General features: G+C 36.5%; 2 protein-coding genes across 3 annotated transcripts; one reads left to right on the plus strand and one right to left on the minus strand.

Annotated features, from left to right (window-relative positions):
- Positions 1 to 7,013: 7,013 nt before the first annotated feature.
- Positions 7,014 to 8,233, minus strand: LOC131431013 (dolichol-phosphate mannosyltransferase subunit 1). Of its 2 annotated transcripts, none has more exons than XM_058596397.1 (4): positions 8,094 to 8,233; positions 7,857 to 7,997; positions 7,590 to 7,797; positions 7,014 to 7,522 (listed from the first exon to the last, which is right to left on the minus strand). In XM_058596397.1, the coding sequence occupies exons 2-4, from the start codon at positions 7,952 to 7,954 to the stop codon at positions 7,112 to 7,114; spliced, it is 717 nt and encodes a 238-aa protein (XP_058452380.1). In that variant the 5' UTR covers positions 7,955 to 7,997; positions 8,094 to 8,233; the 3' UTR covers positions 7,014 to 7,111. The 2 variants fall into 2 exon arrangements, with proteins under 2 accessions (XP_058452380.1, XP_058452381.1); XM_058596398.1 differs by having other exon boundaries at positions 7,857 to 8,036.
- A 133-nt stretch (positions 8,234 to 8,366) lies between these two features.
- Positions 8,367 to 9,269, plus strand: LOC131431014 (NADH dehydrogenase [ubiquinone] 1 beta subcomplex subunit 9). The gene is made up of 3 exons (XM_058596399.1): positions 8,367 to 8,589; positions 8,673 to 8,815; positions 9,007 to 9,269. The coding sequence occupies exons 1-3, from the start codon at positions 8,492 to 8,494 to the stop codon at positions 9,198 to 9,200; spliced, it is 435 nt and encodes a 144-aa protein (XP_058452382.1). The 5' UTR covers positions 8,367 to 8,491; the 3' UTR covers positions 9,201 to 9,269.
- The last annotated feature ends 7,059 nt before the right edge of the window (positions 9,270 to 16,328 follow it).

Below are 16,328 nucleotides of genomic sequence, written 5' to 3' on the forward strand. Positions count from 1 at the left end.
TAAATTATACACGCTCGTTCAATGTTGCTCTGAAGTAAGTACAATTTCACTCACTTTCGTTAAAAGTGGAACTACTCTATAGTGAGTAAAGCTTGTTTACTCACTTCTGAGTATATATGGTATTTGTCAAATTCTGAGTAACATTTACTCAGTGCTACAAATGGTAAAATTAGCTCGAGTGTCTAAATATTACTCAATATTATACGAATTGAATAAGGGATTCGAATATGGAATTCTTTACTTTAAGCGAATACTGACTTATTTCTATCCAACGAATGAAGGAAGTCGCTACCTGTTCATCGTTCATTGGAAAGGATCCGTCTGCCTTGGAGCAAAGACTTCATATTAACAAGATATCCAGCTCTCACATTTCCCGAACAAACCATTGGCAACACCCTTTTTTGCGAGCATGGCGCCCTCAGGCGAGTCCGCATCGAATCTCGTATATAGAAGTAGGGGAGAAAAATGTCAAATTCGTGCGCGCCAAAATAGTAGCACTGCGCACCCATACAATTGACATGATATGTTGAATGTGATACCGTGCGATGGCGTTGCTGAACTGAAGATTGATTTCGCTCCAAGCTGACAGGGTCTGCTTGGAGGAATGGCTTAAATATTTTTCCCTCCATGCAGAGATGTCTATCTCCTCTGTGTGACGACGAGCAAGCAAAATTTCTCCCCTCGCACTGACAACTTCAACGAGAGCTCTTCTCTTTCACATTTATACACCACTGTTGTTTAAGTGTGCACGCATCATGAGTGCGTTTGTTTATTTCCTTTTACCTCTTCCACCGAATCGCACCAAAGTGCTAGAGCATTAGCTAATAAATTCTCTGTGGTGGATGCAGATACTTTCACAGAGGTGTACACGCCGGTGAACACTCTGCTGTATGGTTTTCGTAGATGAAGCGTGGACACGCAAAATCAGCAAAATAAAACAATTTATCGTAAAATTTTCGGTTTTCCTTGCAAATTTTTCATAGCAAGGCCAGATCTACTCTCTATTAATTGAAGTTCACAGAAGTGTTCGCTCACCATCACGCGCCAGTGGTCACTTGGGTGTATTTAGACGAGAGCGCGTGTGAGCGATTCATGCGAAGAGAATGTGTTTCACTCGCGCCAGCTGCTTTAACCACAAGCACACACTCAAATGCTGTCTATTCGACACTGAGAAGAAGTGCGCTTTCCTCTTTGTGCGGTGATTCGTTTTTTGCATCCTCGGTGTGGCAAAAATCTGACTCTAGCGTGTATAACTCTGGTGAAATGCCATCTCTGCCTCCATGTATTGAAAATGTGAATATTAGAACTATTCGCCAGGAAAGAAATGACACAAGGAAGAAGTTTCAAAACCTTTTTGCTCTCATCTAAAAAATCCTAATGTCTACAGATATTAAATGTCCCAGGTGCATAACACATTTCTGATAATCCTTTTTTTTTTCAGGAAAATACATTGTGTCTAATCTGCAGGAGCTATTGATGTTTTCAATAGATCAACACGGACTTTTATTTTCTAATTTGAATACCATTGATAAAATGAGTATATGTATTCTAAACATTTTTTTAGTGCATTCATGGATCCGTCAAAATATAAATAAATTTGTAAAAAAAATGTGTCTCGTAATATTATATGAACAAAATCTATCACCTTTCAATGACAAAAGTTGACGATTGCCAAAAATCACGATGAAAAAATTATGACCACTTTGTCAATACTAGCCAGTATTTTTTTATCTCTCATTTGATTTCCTACCATATGAAAAAGGTGCTCACGTTTTGAACCTGACTAGTAAGAATTAAAGTAGAGAAAATTCTGAGGAAAAAACATTCAAGTTGGTAAAAAAAACTTTGTTATTGAGCTGTCAGTTATTTCTCTGCATTGAGATATTTGTGTTATTATTTTGTAAAAATGCATGTGGTTCTATTATCACTTGTTTGAATTAATAAAGAATTATGTGCATTTCGAAGAATTTCGAGTTTTCATCACAAGACTGACTTCTCAACTGGAATCGGAATTAACTCAACCATGTCATCCCCTTTGGACAGATCTATAATAGAACTGAAACTGGAACAAACGTATCTCCAGCAAGCTGTTCTAATTTATTCATTCGAGCAGTTCTACTGTCAATTTTAAAATTGTTATACACTGTCGTTCTATTTTTTGTATTTTTGAGGGCATATTCAGGAGTGTTCTAGTTCTAGATGCATAATTTATGTCAGTTTTAAAATTTAAATCTAGAAATTATAACAAAATAATATGGCAGCTCCAGCAGCATTTTATCAGTGCGATCGTCCCACGACAAAAGGGCCTAATTGCAAATGACAGTTTCTCTTTGTTTACTTTTTCTTTCGCGATTTACCGAACTGATTTTATATTTGACGCTTTACTCTTCGCAAAACTTTCAAGGTAAAACTACAAGCTTTTGATTTATATTGGAAACTTTAGAGAATTTGCAATAATGGCTCTGTAATAATCAAAAGAGAAAGTAAACAAAGAGAGGCTCTCATTTGCAGTTAGGCCCTTTTGTCGTTGGACGGTTGAGTGTTTCAAATATAGAAAAAATAGAACGGCATTGTATACCAGTTTTAAATTTGACAGTAGAACTGGTCGAATAAATAAAACTAAAACGGATTGGCATATTGTCGCAAAACTGGAATGTAGAGGCACTGCTTGTTTAGAGATGATACTTTCAGCAAGAGCTGTCGAATCGGTAGGAAAATTTCTAATTACTCCACCTTTTCAACGATTTCTTTTGAAAACGGGCAAATTTATTTGAAAAATCATAGTAGAAGTGAAGAAACAGTTTTTACTCTGAAGTGGTAATGTTGATCTTAGTTCATTGTGCGAAATCTACCGTTTATTCAGAATAAAGCATTAAACTTGGTTTGATACCATTTTTCAAATGCCTGGAAATAACAAATAAAGTATCCAAAACTAATAGTACTCGATCGCTATACATTCTAGTACTCGAGAAATCAACATTACACTGGTTTCTGTTTAAAAAAAAAGGTTGATCCGAAAAAAACCTAACTGTGAGTTTTCTTTTATTGAGAGTCTGGAATCACCCAGCCAAGCTGAGACAATTTGATAATGTGTGTTACCTGTTCAAGCGACCAAAGAAGAAAGAGGACGAGTTAGTTCGTTGATCGCTTACTACGATTAAATAGTAATAAGCGTGGTATCGCCATGGATACAAACAACACATTACCATGGGTACAAAACATCACACTACCTCGTGTTATTTCCAGGGGTGTATTGTTGTGACTAGTTTGCTTCCAACGAATGTCTAGATATATTTAGGAAGGTATTCACAACCTCACACTAACCTTACCCAATTTCTGAAGATTTTCCATGTTTAATCGTAATTTGCACTAAAAAATGTAGTAGTAATCACTTTGAAATCGATTTTCTTCTACTCCGAGCGTACTTTTTTTTGCTGATATCTATTTGTACTTTTGAATAAACGATAAAAATGTTGCAAATCACTACTGCCGATATGAAAATTTCCTTTTCTTGGTTCCATTTTTCATTGGCAGGTGTCGCTACCGGTAAATCAGCTTTGCGATAATGTGCCAATTGCTGGGGATACGTTTGTTTCAGTTCACGATGTAAAATACCCTGGTGATCACGTTTTTCTATGTGTTAGTGCGGTTGTCATTTTATTTTGGAATAACAGAGAGACGTGAAGAAGAAAAAACATAAACAAATGACGTTCCGGGAGTTGCTTTTATGAAAATACTTAGAGTTGGTTCTGTTTGCGAAAATATTGACAGTGAAATGTGGTGTTTTGTTCCGGGATGTTTCAATCGTTTTCATCACCTGCATTTGAAATGCCACCCACAGTACAATCACTCCATTATCCATAATAACTGTAATAGATACCACAGTGCTATCCGCCAAATCCTTCCTCCAACGAAATGAACAGAATCGGATGTGTGTACAATTTTCTATATTTCGACGTTACCTTGCAAGCCCTTGAAGAAAAAATGTCCAGATTTTCAATTAGTGCCAAAGATTCGCCAGGCTGCGCGACAACTGGAGTAACTTAGAAGTGAAATCCCGATCTGAAATGGTCGTTTGTTTATGTTTACATGCTTAAATCCCGGTGCGCCATACTTATTTTCGTGATAAAATTACTAACACAACCAAAACTGTCTTATCACGCCACCAGTGTATTTTACGTCGTGGTTTCAGTTTCATTTACATTATAGACCACCCATATGAATCTTGCAGCTGCTGAATTTGCTCTGAAACATGAGTAAAACCAGACCCTGTCAGCTTGGAGCGGAATCAATCTTCAGTTCAGCAACGCCATCGCTTGGTAGCACATTCAACACATCATGTCAATTAAATAGGTTCGCAGTGCTACTATTTTGGCGCGCACGAATTTGACATTTCTCTCCCCTACTTCTATGTACGAGATTCGATGTGAACTCGTCTGAGGACACCATGCTCGCAAAAAAGGATGTTGCCAATGATTTGTTCGGGATATGTGAGAGCTGGATATCTTGTTAATATGATGTGTTTGGTAAAACGCTACTGGGGCTGTCTGTTTGTTTTGTTATAATTTCCAGATTTAAATATTAAAACTGACATAAATTATGCATCTAGAACTAGAACACTCCCGGATATGCTCTTAGAGTATGGCTAGAAGTTTTTCAACGGAAGAATATAAATATAATTCTAGGAATGGAAATATGAGCTATCTGGACTCAATTTTCTTACTGAATATAGAATAGCATTTCATTTTTATGTGCATTAGTGTATGTTGAACATGTGGTCGTCAAATGGTGAGATAACTAAGTCCTCACAAGTCCCTATCTCTTGCCTCCCCGAGCGTCTATGATGACATTTGGTCAATAGAACGGCGTCGACTGGGTGCTATCGCCTTCTGCGTTAGTAGCAGAATGAGAGGGTGCGAAATGGCTTGTAGGTTGAAGCTCATCCTAAAGTGCAATGTTTATCATAGTATATTACAACATATAATTCTGTTGTTTATTACATCATCTATTATTATTAGTATTATTATTAGAAGAGCGTAACTTACACTGCGACATTAACTGTTATATTGTATCATAGCATATTTTTTCATATATTATCGTCTTACACTATTTCATGTTATGATATACTATGTTGTATGGTATTATACTGCATTGCATTATATCATATTATATTGTATTATATTATATTATATTATATTATATTATATTTTATTATATTATATTATATTATATTGTATTCTATTATATTATGTTATATTGTATTGCATTATGTTGTATTATATTATATTATATTATATTATATTATATTAAATTATATTATATTATATTATATTATATTATATGGTTTATTATGAGTAGTACTACGTACCTTTGCGCAAAATATAAATTTGTTTTCCTTATAAGTTATCATTTTTAAAGTAATCTTTTAACTAACTATCAAGGTCGTCACAAGGTGAGCTTGATCCTCACTGGTTCCTGTTTCATGTCTACACGTGTGTCTGTGGTGACAATTGGTCGAGGGAATGCGTTGATGGCAGAATGAGAGGATGAGAAATGACATATAAATTGAAGTAATAGAATATCATAGCATATCGCAACATATCATTTTATTCATTCTATTATTTATTATATAATTCATTGTACTATATTATGTTGTTTTTTATTATTATTTTCATTATTATATTTATTGTTATTATTATTAATTTGTCATCAATAATAATAACATATATTATTTTCATAGATGTGGATATTATTGTTATTAGAAGAGAAATATTCTACTTCCTGCAATATTGCGAAGATAGAAGAGCATAACTGACACTCTACATTAACTGTTATTTTATATTCTGTTTTAATATATATTCTATTATATTATATAACATTGTATTATATTATATTAAATTAAAATATATTATATTATATTATATTATGTTATATTATATTATTTTGTAATCTATTATATCATTTTATGTTATATTAATTTCATTACACTATGTTTCATTGTATTTATCAATATAAAACAGTTTGCACGGGAGCGTGAAGAGGAGGGAGCATCAGGGCATCGGACGAATTGATGACTGGACGAGGGATTGTGGATAGCTAGCCCAAGTCACTTGAATGAAATCTGTTTCCTTCTGAAGGTTTGACATGAGTCTGACGCGCCCTTCTCAAACAAACCATCAGGCGGGTTCAAGCATGTATAGCGATATGCTTCATCCATGCACTGGATATTATGGTTGGAAGAGCATCTTTTATTCCCGCGGAATACGAGTAAGTGACTCTACTTACATATCCGCCTAACCCTTTTTGTTCGCTTTTCGGTAACAGCTATAGTAAGAAGGTGAATGGATGAGTCATATCGGGGCTACTGTAAGTCTACCCGCATCCACTGGCAAGTCCTTGAACTGATGGTGGCTTCACTTCACATCACATCATTAGTGTATGTAGAACATGTTAATTTTATATAACCAATTACTAAATAAACAAATTTTGTTTTTATTTGTTATCTCATTTTTTTGAAAAGGCATAAAAGTTTTATGCACATGTGCTTACTTTTTTATATTTTCACCATCAAAGCTGTCAACACTACTTACACGTTCTATATTATTTATATTATTAATTTCTTAGTAAACGAAACCGTCACACTTGTATAAACAAATTAGAACGATTCTAAACCGAACAGAAGTAATGCAAGTCGATCGAATAATGTTCGAAAATTGAACATCTCGAACGAGTGATATACGAGGTCATACCTAACTCGAACGAAATGCGGAATTAAAATTGCACATTCGATCGGAACATTTCGAATCGATCAACGTACAGAATAGGGGTGTTTTTCTCTGACCATTGCGGTAATACTAAGTGTCAAGCATATAATAAAAAGGTTTTGACTAAAATGGCTTCAAGAATTTTCGTGAGATTGATTGGATCAGGTTTTCTATCACGTATCTTAGAAATATTACAGAGTAAGTATATCCATTCCAATAAAAAAAAGTCTTCAGTGTATTTTAAATATAAATAAAATAGACTTCAGTGTATTTTAAACAGTGGTAATCAAATTAATAATCAGTTTTCCGATTTCATTTTCTATAATATTTCATAATTTAGAATTACATCACGTGGTAGCAAACAGATACAACAAATTCTTAGCAAATTGAATTATCTCCGACCCACCTAGTTTGGACTGGCCATAAACACGATCTACAAAAGAAATTGGCACTTCACCTACGGTATAATTCAGCTGACGAGCTCGGACAATCATTTCCATCTGGAAGACGTAACCCTTCGAGGTGCAACGCGAAATGAGTTTCCGCAGTACATCCTTTTTATACAATCTGAAAGAACCAGTTAGATCTGACACATTCGGTCTTAGCAATAGCTGAGATAAGAAGTTAGCTCCTCGTGAAATCAGTTTCCGTTTGAAATCCCATCCGTAAACACCTCCGTCACCGTTGTATCGTGTACCGGTTACAATGTCGAGATTTTTCGTTTGCTGAAGTTCGATGAACTTGGGAATGAATTTAGGCTGTAGAAAAAGATAATAGAAAACCGGTTACAAAAAAGAGATCGAGCGGTTGGCGATAGTTGCTAACATGATGACTTAAATCAGCATCCATGATTATAATGAAGTTTCCGTTGGCATGCTCTATGCCATGTATGTAGGCTGTTCCAAGTCCCAGTTTTGAGGCCCTAGGTCTTAGGAGAATTCGATCTTCATATATTCGCTGCAGCTGTTTGGCGACATCCAGGGTGCCATCAGGACTCCCGTCATCAATTACAATTATCTCGTAATCGATATTTCTGAAATGCATTTGGATATCAAAGAACAATGGTCTATGTTTAGTGCTAACGGAACTTACGCTTCTGTCATATACTTCACGATTAACCAGACTATAATGGGTAAATTGTCTCTCTCGTTGTACGTTGGCAATAGAATGGAATATTTATTAGCGGTCATTGTGATTGGAAAGAATTAAATTGACCGTGTAATGTTTTGTATCCTAAAACAAAATTATATGGTTTCTTGTTTTGAAACAGAACTAAATCACCAGCAATATGATAATTAATATGATGTAAAAAAACATTCATTGACTTACCTTTCTTTAATGAAATATACGGTGTGAGTCTGTAGTTAATAAAAATGCAATTAAAATTACAAAAATCGTGTTTGCTCGGTTGTTCACTGATGTTTTCTAACAATCGCCGACCAACCAAACAACTTCCACGTCAAAATAAATACGCTGTTTAGCGTATTTGGCGAGGGGTAGGACAGTCAGTTATTTGTCAAAATTGCTGATAGGTATCGAAATGGTGAACAGAGTATTCAAAGGTGGTCCTAACGCAAAGGGTTACCTATCCATCCGAAGACCCGCCGACTGTCATCACAGAAAATAATCGTCTTCTGGTGCTGTGGGTATTCATGAAAATTGTTTGGCGAAATCTTCATCCCGGGCCCATTAGTGCGTTGCATTGCTAGTGATTTTTGCGACAAACCATGTCGGCACCATCGGCAGCGGTAATAGCACACACCAAGCGGGTTTGTTCACTGTATAAAAAATCGCTGCGTAGTCTGGAATGTTGGTACGATCGCAGGTGAGATTCTGAAATGTCTGGTAGCTTATGTAATTTATTGTCATTGATTTGTCGGTTTTCCGTTCGTTTCGGTTTATTCGCAGACATATTTTCCGCTATCAGGCTACGTTGATGCGTGCCCGCTTTGATAAACACAAAAACGAAAAGGACCCGGTAAAAATTTCCCAACTACTGGTTGATGGCGAACGGGAGCTGTTTGAAACGCAGCATTTCCAGCCTAGAAAATGTAAGTTTGTTTTTAAAAGAACGTTGCGTTACAAAAGACCAATCGAACGACTAACTCAACGAATATGCTTTGTTCGTTCCAAGATTTTCAATGATAAAACTCATTAGCGATTTCTATTACAATAATTGATTGATATTGTTTTCTAATAGTTGAATTATTTGCTATAATTGACAATATATTTTCTATTCCAGTCGCGATGTCACCAGGCGGTGTTGCCTTCGAACGCGAGGTGATCCCACCGGATTGGGTTCTAGACTATTGGCATCCACTAGAAAAGGCTCAATACCCGGAATACTTTGCTCGCCGTGAGAAACGCAAGCAGGAATACGTAGTTTGGTGGGAAAAGCAGTACGGAAAATCGCCCGCCAGCGACTCACATCATTAATTCTGTCACTTATACTATCGATACACTGCTTCTTTCGTCGTGAAATAGACAAATGTTAATTGATTAGAATGACTCTTTTGTTACAATTGGGTTTTATTTCAATGGATATTATAATTACAATTTCTGATCTCTGGAACCTAAGCTACAATTTACTCATTAAATTAGCGGGAATTACTCTTCGAACGCTTTTGATAAATTTCTTGACCGGACAAAAATATATAAAAGTTGTTCACAGATGTGTTACGAACTAATGAATTACAAACACGAATATAAGGCTACTTCAACTCAAAAGAAGTTTTTGAAGAATTACAATACTTTACGCACTTATTGACCACCTACTTGAACTCATATTGAAAGGAAATTTCGGTTCTCCGTAATAATTCTTTCAAAACGAAAAAAATGTACGAGTCGGTCGTACTATAAACGAAACAGAACGCTCGTAATAAATAACGAAAAAATATATTATATCAAACAAGCTAAATAAACGCTTCGCTTATAAACACTGAATGTGCTCGAAGCCTCGGAAGCTAATATAACAAATATTTTTAACTCTACCGAAACCACTGGGAACACAGAGAACAGACATACAAGATAAAAATCACCGTAGCGTACGATTTTGCAAGCATGAATTACTATTGTATGCAAGCGCGATTGTTGGGTTGCTCAAAGCGTCTCTACAGGCGAATTGCTACTTGGTGATCACTGCCAAACAACCGTAAAATTTGTCTCACACACACTGAGATCTCTACTTGGTTGCTGTTCTCTGTGCTGGGACGCTATCCCCTTCTTGTTTGATCTTTCAATCGAAATCCGCTTTCCGCTAGCAACAGTTACACTATTCCGAATCAAACATGACGTAATAATAGGCATCCAAGCTCATACAAACTTTAAAAAATCTGTGTAAGTGTAGTCAAACTTGTAACCGAAAACTTTCTTGTCATCGAGAGTCATTTTGCACATTTGCGAGAGAGCATGGAGATGCTCTTATGTAATACGCAGAGCGAGGCACGTGGTTATACGCGACCTACTGGCCTCAGCCCTTAATGTTCACCTTAGTTTGCTTGTAAAGTGTCACACAAATAGCAGAAATAAAGTGTATCCATTGGTTTTGCTCAAATTCAGCATAAAGAATTTGTGAATTATATCACGTTTCTTTCAAATATCATATTTCGGTTGATTATTCAGAAGGCCGTAAGAGCAAATGACAGTTTCTCTTTGTTCACTTTCTCTTCTATTAATTACCAAGCGGTTTACACGTTTATCATTTAACTCTTTGCATAGAATGATGCTCGAAACTTTCGACTTTCAAACAGAACTGTGAAATCCAAGAAAATCTTTTTAATCACATCACAATTATCGAAAGAGAGAGTGAACAAAGAAAAACTGCCACTTGCTCTTACGGCCTTATGAAAAATCAACCGAGATATGATATTTGAAAGAAACGTGATATAATTCACAAATTCTTTATGCTGAATTTGAGCAAAACCGATTGATACACTTTATTTCTGCTATTTGTGTGACACTTTACAAGCAAACTAAGGCGACCATTAAGGGCTGAGGCCAGTAGGTCGCGTATAACCACGTGCCTCGCTCTGCGTATTACATAAGAGCATCTCCATGCTCTCTCGCAAATGTGCAAAATGACTCTCGATGACAAGAAAGTTTTCGGTTACAAGTTTGAATACATCACATAAAATCCAATGAAGCTACCGCTTGTTTGGCAGCCTTGCTAATCCGATTTTATTTATCTCGCATTTTTCGTTATTACCAGGAAACTGGAGCAGAAAAAGTACGGGTGTGTAATGTCAGAGACATAACTGGATGTCGTGAATACGAATAAAACTGACACGATTTCTTTACACTTTCGAATTCGAATTGATAGTTGATCGATTGTGTGAATTGCGAAACTTTCCCCCTTTTCACTACTAAACTTTTCAACGAGTTTTGACGTCGATTATCCAAATTATGGAGTTCCCTACGATATTTAGCACAATTCGGAACATTTATCTCGAACGATTTTCGCACAGCGAAAAGTGCACAAACCAAATCAAATTATTTTGGATTTTCACTAAACTGATGATTTCTACCTGCGAATTTCAAAGAAGTAATCTTAATAGTTTTTTAGATAACATTTAGAGCCATTAGAACGGCTGATTTTATATAATGTTGTCCACTTTTCGTTTCTTGTTTTCTTTCTCTCCAATGCAAAGCACCAGTAGCTGATGCAATTGTTCTTGCTTAAATTGAAACTAGCTTTGCGTACAAACCGACACATCCGCACGCAGTGCCAAACGATGCGAAACTGGTTTAATGCGTCTTCTCGCCTTGACGACCGGAAGGCAAATGAGAACTTCGACCTGAGCGTTTGAGGTTTGGCACCACGCAAAAGGTCTGCTTTCATCGACGACTGCTCCACCTGACGATTGGAGTTCAAATGAGAGCACGACCTAAGCGTTTAAGGTTTGGCACAACGCAAAATATCTGCTCTTTTTTATTGACGACCGCTGCTCCTGACGATTGAAGTCCAAATGAAAGCACGACCCAAGCTTTTGAGGTTTTTTACCACGCAAAAGGTCTGCTTTCATCGACGACTGCTCCACCTGACGACTGAAGTCTAAATGAGAGTTGCGACCTGAGCGTTTGAGGTTTTTAACCACGCAGAAGGTGCACTCTCCGAAGCTGTTGGTCCCACGACGTCTGCTTGCATCCAACGCACAAGAAGAAATGATCGAATTTCGAAGACGGCTCCCCTTTTATACGCAGGCAGTTGAAGATATGTGCCTGACTACCTCAAAATCGTCGTCCTTGCGCGAAAAACCCAAGCAAAAGAACAGAGTTTTCCGCGTTGTTTTCAAAATTTGAGAAAACTTAATATTTGAGTTGTTCGTGGTTATCTCACACTGTTCAAAATATTATCCTAAATTCCTGATTATATTTTTGATGAAATAGTGAAAGAATTATGTTGCTGCCTTTAATACAAGTCGAGATATTCACGATTAAGTTCTGCCCATTCTTCCATATGGCTAATTTTGAAAAGGCACCCCATAGTAAAGTAAGTCGTATTCACGACAAAAATGGCGCGTTCGAAGAAATCGACTTACCTTCACAAAAATAACATTCACTTCATTTTTATCGCGACAACACCTATGTGTTTATGCACTAATCGCAACTAAATTAAGTTATCTAGACATTGTTAGGATAGATTTTTGATGCATGTCTTTGAAGGCGAGATATTCAATGAACAAGTTGAAAGTTGACGTTTTCAGCATTGCATAGCTTCCTGCAGCAAAAAGACTTTCCCGACCGCTAAAGTCAGTAAATCATTCTAAAATTTTCACAGAATAATCTAAACTAACTTTCTAAGAGATTGTCAGTTGGTTTTTTTTATATTCGTCACCGTATCTGAGAAAATCAGATTTGAAGCGTTAAAATAGCCCTCTAAAACACACTGACCTCAGACCTTAATAGTCACTCGCACACAAATACAAATGCAAGCGATGCCAGGATTGTTGTCAAGTTTATCTCGTATCCAAATTAACGATTTTCCTCTCCGTTGATCTCTGGTTGTAGGTCATTAGTCAGAACGATATGAATCCGCGAGCCGCAAATAGATTAAACGTTGTTTGTTCATCTCTCATTCATTCTATCAAAATTATGAACTCTTGCTGCCAGTGGCGTACCTACACACTTAAAAAAATTCACAGAATTCGGTAATATTTCACGAATTTTCAACAGTTGGACGTTCGGTAATCAGTTCTGTAATTGAATTGATTACCGATCGTTCGGTAATTGCTGAACTGTCAAACAACTACCGTAAACTGTAAACCAAATGGATCTAACTGATTGTTCTGTAATTTTTTGTTTGTTTATTTTCCTTTGGTTAAAATTCTTTTATTTTCAAATTTTAAAAATCTACACATATTCACACATATTCGGTGTGGTGTGACTATTCCACGAAAAAAATGGTCAAATGTTCCGGCTGACCGGACTTATGAGCACCTTCCAAAACACTGCACAATCCGTCGAGTCCACCAGAAATTACCCTCGATCGATTTGTGTAGGCAGTAAGTGGACTAGTGATACACAAATATTTTCTGCCTATAAGTTAACAAAAAGATTGTGATGGTTCTAATGTTTTGAAAACTTTAGCACCTGTACCTCAATCCATTCGATGAACTCTACAAGATTTTTTTCGTTTGGTTCATAAAAAGACACTTACTCAAAATTTTATTATTTATTGACAGTTAGTTTTCACGACAATCATTATTTACAGAAGTTCGGTTATTCAAAGATTATTTTACCATACGGACGGTATGGGTTTTACCGTACTCGGCGACTATTCAGATTTACCGTATGAATTGTATATCTATTTACAGAAATCTGTAATGAAAACTGATCGTCCGGTAAAAATTTGCATAATTATTGTAAAATGACGTTCATGTACCGGAATATCGGTAATTTCTATTGATTTTAGTTTTCATCAAAAAAATTACCGAACAGCGGAATTGAATCTTAGTGTGTAGGAAAACCTAGGCCCTTGATTTTTCGCCCCCATCGTAGGTTTAGTGAACAAAAAAATAAATGTTTCCATAAGCCCATCTCTGGAAGGAATTTGGTAAAAAAGATCACTAGAATTTATTTTTCGCCCCCAGAAAACTTTGCACCCGGGGCGAATGCGCCCCTGACTTGGGAACTCACTAGTACTACGATCGTACCCAAGCAACCAGAAGTTTCACAATTATTTAAAAAATCCACTTTCTTGCTGCTTAAATGTACACGCGGAACTTTTGAGAACTTGAAAGCAAGGATGGCTTTTATCGTATCAAAGAACGTTCACTCCCAACTCTTCAACGATTGAATCAGTGCCATCAAAGAGAGTTGGAAATCATCGCAACAACAAAAACCCGGTATGGCTCATTTAACATAGAATCGACACCAGTGCGAGAGCGTATTTCTCTCGGTGACATTTCTGAGAATCAAAGGTTAGCACGCTGCTGTGGCGAACTTCTCTGAAGCAACAAACGGTCGCTTATTCTCGTTTCGCGATCCGATTCTATGCAGGCAGTTGATAATTGCGATAGAATCATTTTATTATTGCCGCTTATTCTAACTATGTGCATATAATCTTTGTATAAGTTGTGGGAAATTCCACACAGCAACGATCATTATCAGACTGTAATTTTTTTTAAGGGCCGTGAAATATTCAGAGTATTAAGTGGAGCGAAGGAATGTAGAAAAATTCTCAGGCGGCTCATGCATTGAGAGACTCGAGTTCTTGTAGCATCTTCTACCGGATTGAAAATGTTGTATACAATATAGATAGCAATCACCAATCACCAACACTGCTTGAAAGTACAGATCAAGTTCCGCGTTTCTAGTTGCTTAAGAAAACACGTGGCAGTTTTTGACAGTTCGAAGTACAGAACAAGTTCCGCGTGAACTTCCTCGCTGCTAAGAGTACGCGTGGTACTTTTGGCAACTTGAAAGTACAGAACAAGTTCCGCGTGAACTTTTTCGCTGCATAGAAGCTGAACAATGATTCTAGAAGCAGCTTATAGAAGTTCGTTCGGTTGTGTGGCACGAACTTTCAAGTGTGGATAATTACTTAAAAAATAGGTTGCTTAGAGAGCTGCTTAAGCCAAATCAGTCCCATTTATCGGAACTTTTGGTTAGTTGGGTATTCACACTAATAGCGTTTGTCATTGAAAAACACTGGTGGCGTGGATTGTTCTGGATTTGCACTTTCGAGCGAAAATGGTAACGAAACACCGTCATAATATTGCATTTCTGATCGAAAATGCAAAATCAGAGCAATCCACACCACCAGTGTTTTTTAATGAAAAACGGTATAAGAATCCTTCCAGGTCGGAGCTCGAACATCGAGAATTCAATGCTAGATCTTATAACAAAAAGTTCCAAAGTTTTAGGACTATTGCCAAAAAGTTAATTATAGAAAACTAATGACTACATTCTTTTGCAACTACCTTTAACGTTCGGATTCTACATTTTTGTGCATGCTTGATTTGGAATGAAGCATTTAAGTATAGTTACTTCAAAATATCAATTCGTATCAGGGAATAAAATTCTAATCTTAAGTTACATTGATGGCTATAAAACGAAAAGCTTCTCTATGTAGAAGACTTTAGCCAGAGAGGCATATCTCGAGCAGGATTTGAAGCTTTACAACTCTACTATTAAGAAATTGTGATTTCTCTCAAAAGCTACAGTTCTATAGTTTCCACGAAAAGCGTGGAATTCTGCTAGTGAGTCGCGTCGAACCCCGCAATGTCTCTTACAACAATCACAGGCATCTTTCGATCTCTGTACAGTTACCAGCCAGAGCACACCGTTTTTTGCCAATGTCTTCTACATGTGGTTTTTCTCGTTTTCTAACAATATTGCTCAAATAATCGAAAAAGTTGGAAAATATAGTCGTCAATAATGCATGCATAAATTTTCATTTTTTAAATTCCGATTTGTACCTCTTTGAAAGGTATGATTATCACAAAAGAACCCAAAACCGTTTATAAACAGAACATGCGCTAAATTGTTACCGGAAGTTTATGATCCATAATATTTTTTCGGATATTTCGAAATTCAAAATCCGTTAGTACTATGACTGATGAAAGTAACATTGAAAAATTATTGCTTAGCACTGAAAGATGGCTTCGGGATTAGGATAAGTAGATAAAGTAGATCGTCCCGGGTTGGCGGTTTAATGCATAGGACGCTGGTATTACAAGCCAGTTGTCGTATGTTCGAGCCCCGACCTGGAAGGGTTCTTAGTGTCAGTAGGATCCATTGTACTATCCATGCAATGATTCTGTACACTAAGAATCGGCTGCGAAGTCTGTTGAAACAGAAAGGCTAAATTCCACAAAAGGAATGTAATGCCAAGACTTTGCTTATAAGTAGATAAAAGGTGATTTTTTTGCTGCTATCTTTTTGACTACACTGTTTTTTAAAGATCACGCGTAAATCGTATATTGTGTCATTGTCAAACTTGTTCAGTTTTGTCTATAATTTAAACATGAATCGTCGTTTGGTCTATAATTTCATTATGAATGGGCGCTGTCTAAGTTGGACTAAGTTGGAGAAAAACTCACTTTTTATTGAAAAATTGTGTTC

This window comes from Malaya genurostris, chromosome 2 (assembly GCF_030247185.1).
Source record: "Malaya genurostris strain Urasoe2022 chromosome 2, Malgen_1.1, whole genome shotgun sequence".
In the NCBI taxonomy this organism is placed as follows: Eukaryota; Metazoa; Arthropoda; class Insecta; order Diptera; family Culicidae; genus Malaya; species Malaya genurostris.

Coding starts and splice junctions, on each gene's coding strand:
- LOC131431013 (XM_058596397.1), bottom strand. CDS start 7,954: ATGACCGCTAATAAATATTCCATTCTATTGCCAACGTACAACGAGAGA. Junction 7,798..7,856: donor GTGAAGTATATGACAGAAGC/GTAAGTTCCGTT, acceptor AATGCATTTCAG/AAATATCGATTACGAGATAA. Junction 7,523..7,589: donor ATGCTGATTTAAGTCATCAT/GTTAGCAACTAT, acceptor CTTTTTCTACAG/CCTAAATTCATTCCCAAGTT.
- LOC131431014 (XM_058596399.1), top strand. CDS start 8,492: ATGTCGGCACCATCGGCAGCGGTAATAGCACACACCAAGCGGGTTTGT. Junction 8,590..8,672: donor GAATGTTGGTACGATCGCAG/GTGAGATTCTGA, acceptor GTTTATTCGCAG/ACATATTTTCCGCTATCAGG. Junction 8,816..9,006: donor GCATTTCCAGCCTAGAAAAT/GTAAGTTTGTTT, acceptor TTTCTATTCCAG/TCGCGATGTCACCAGGCGGT.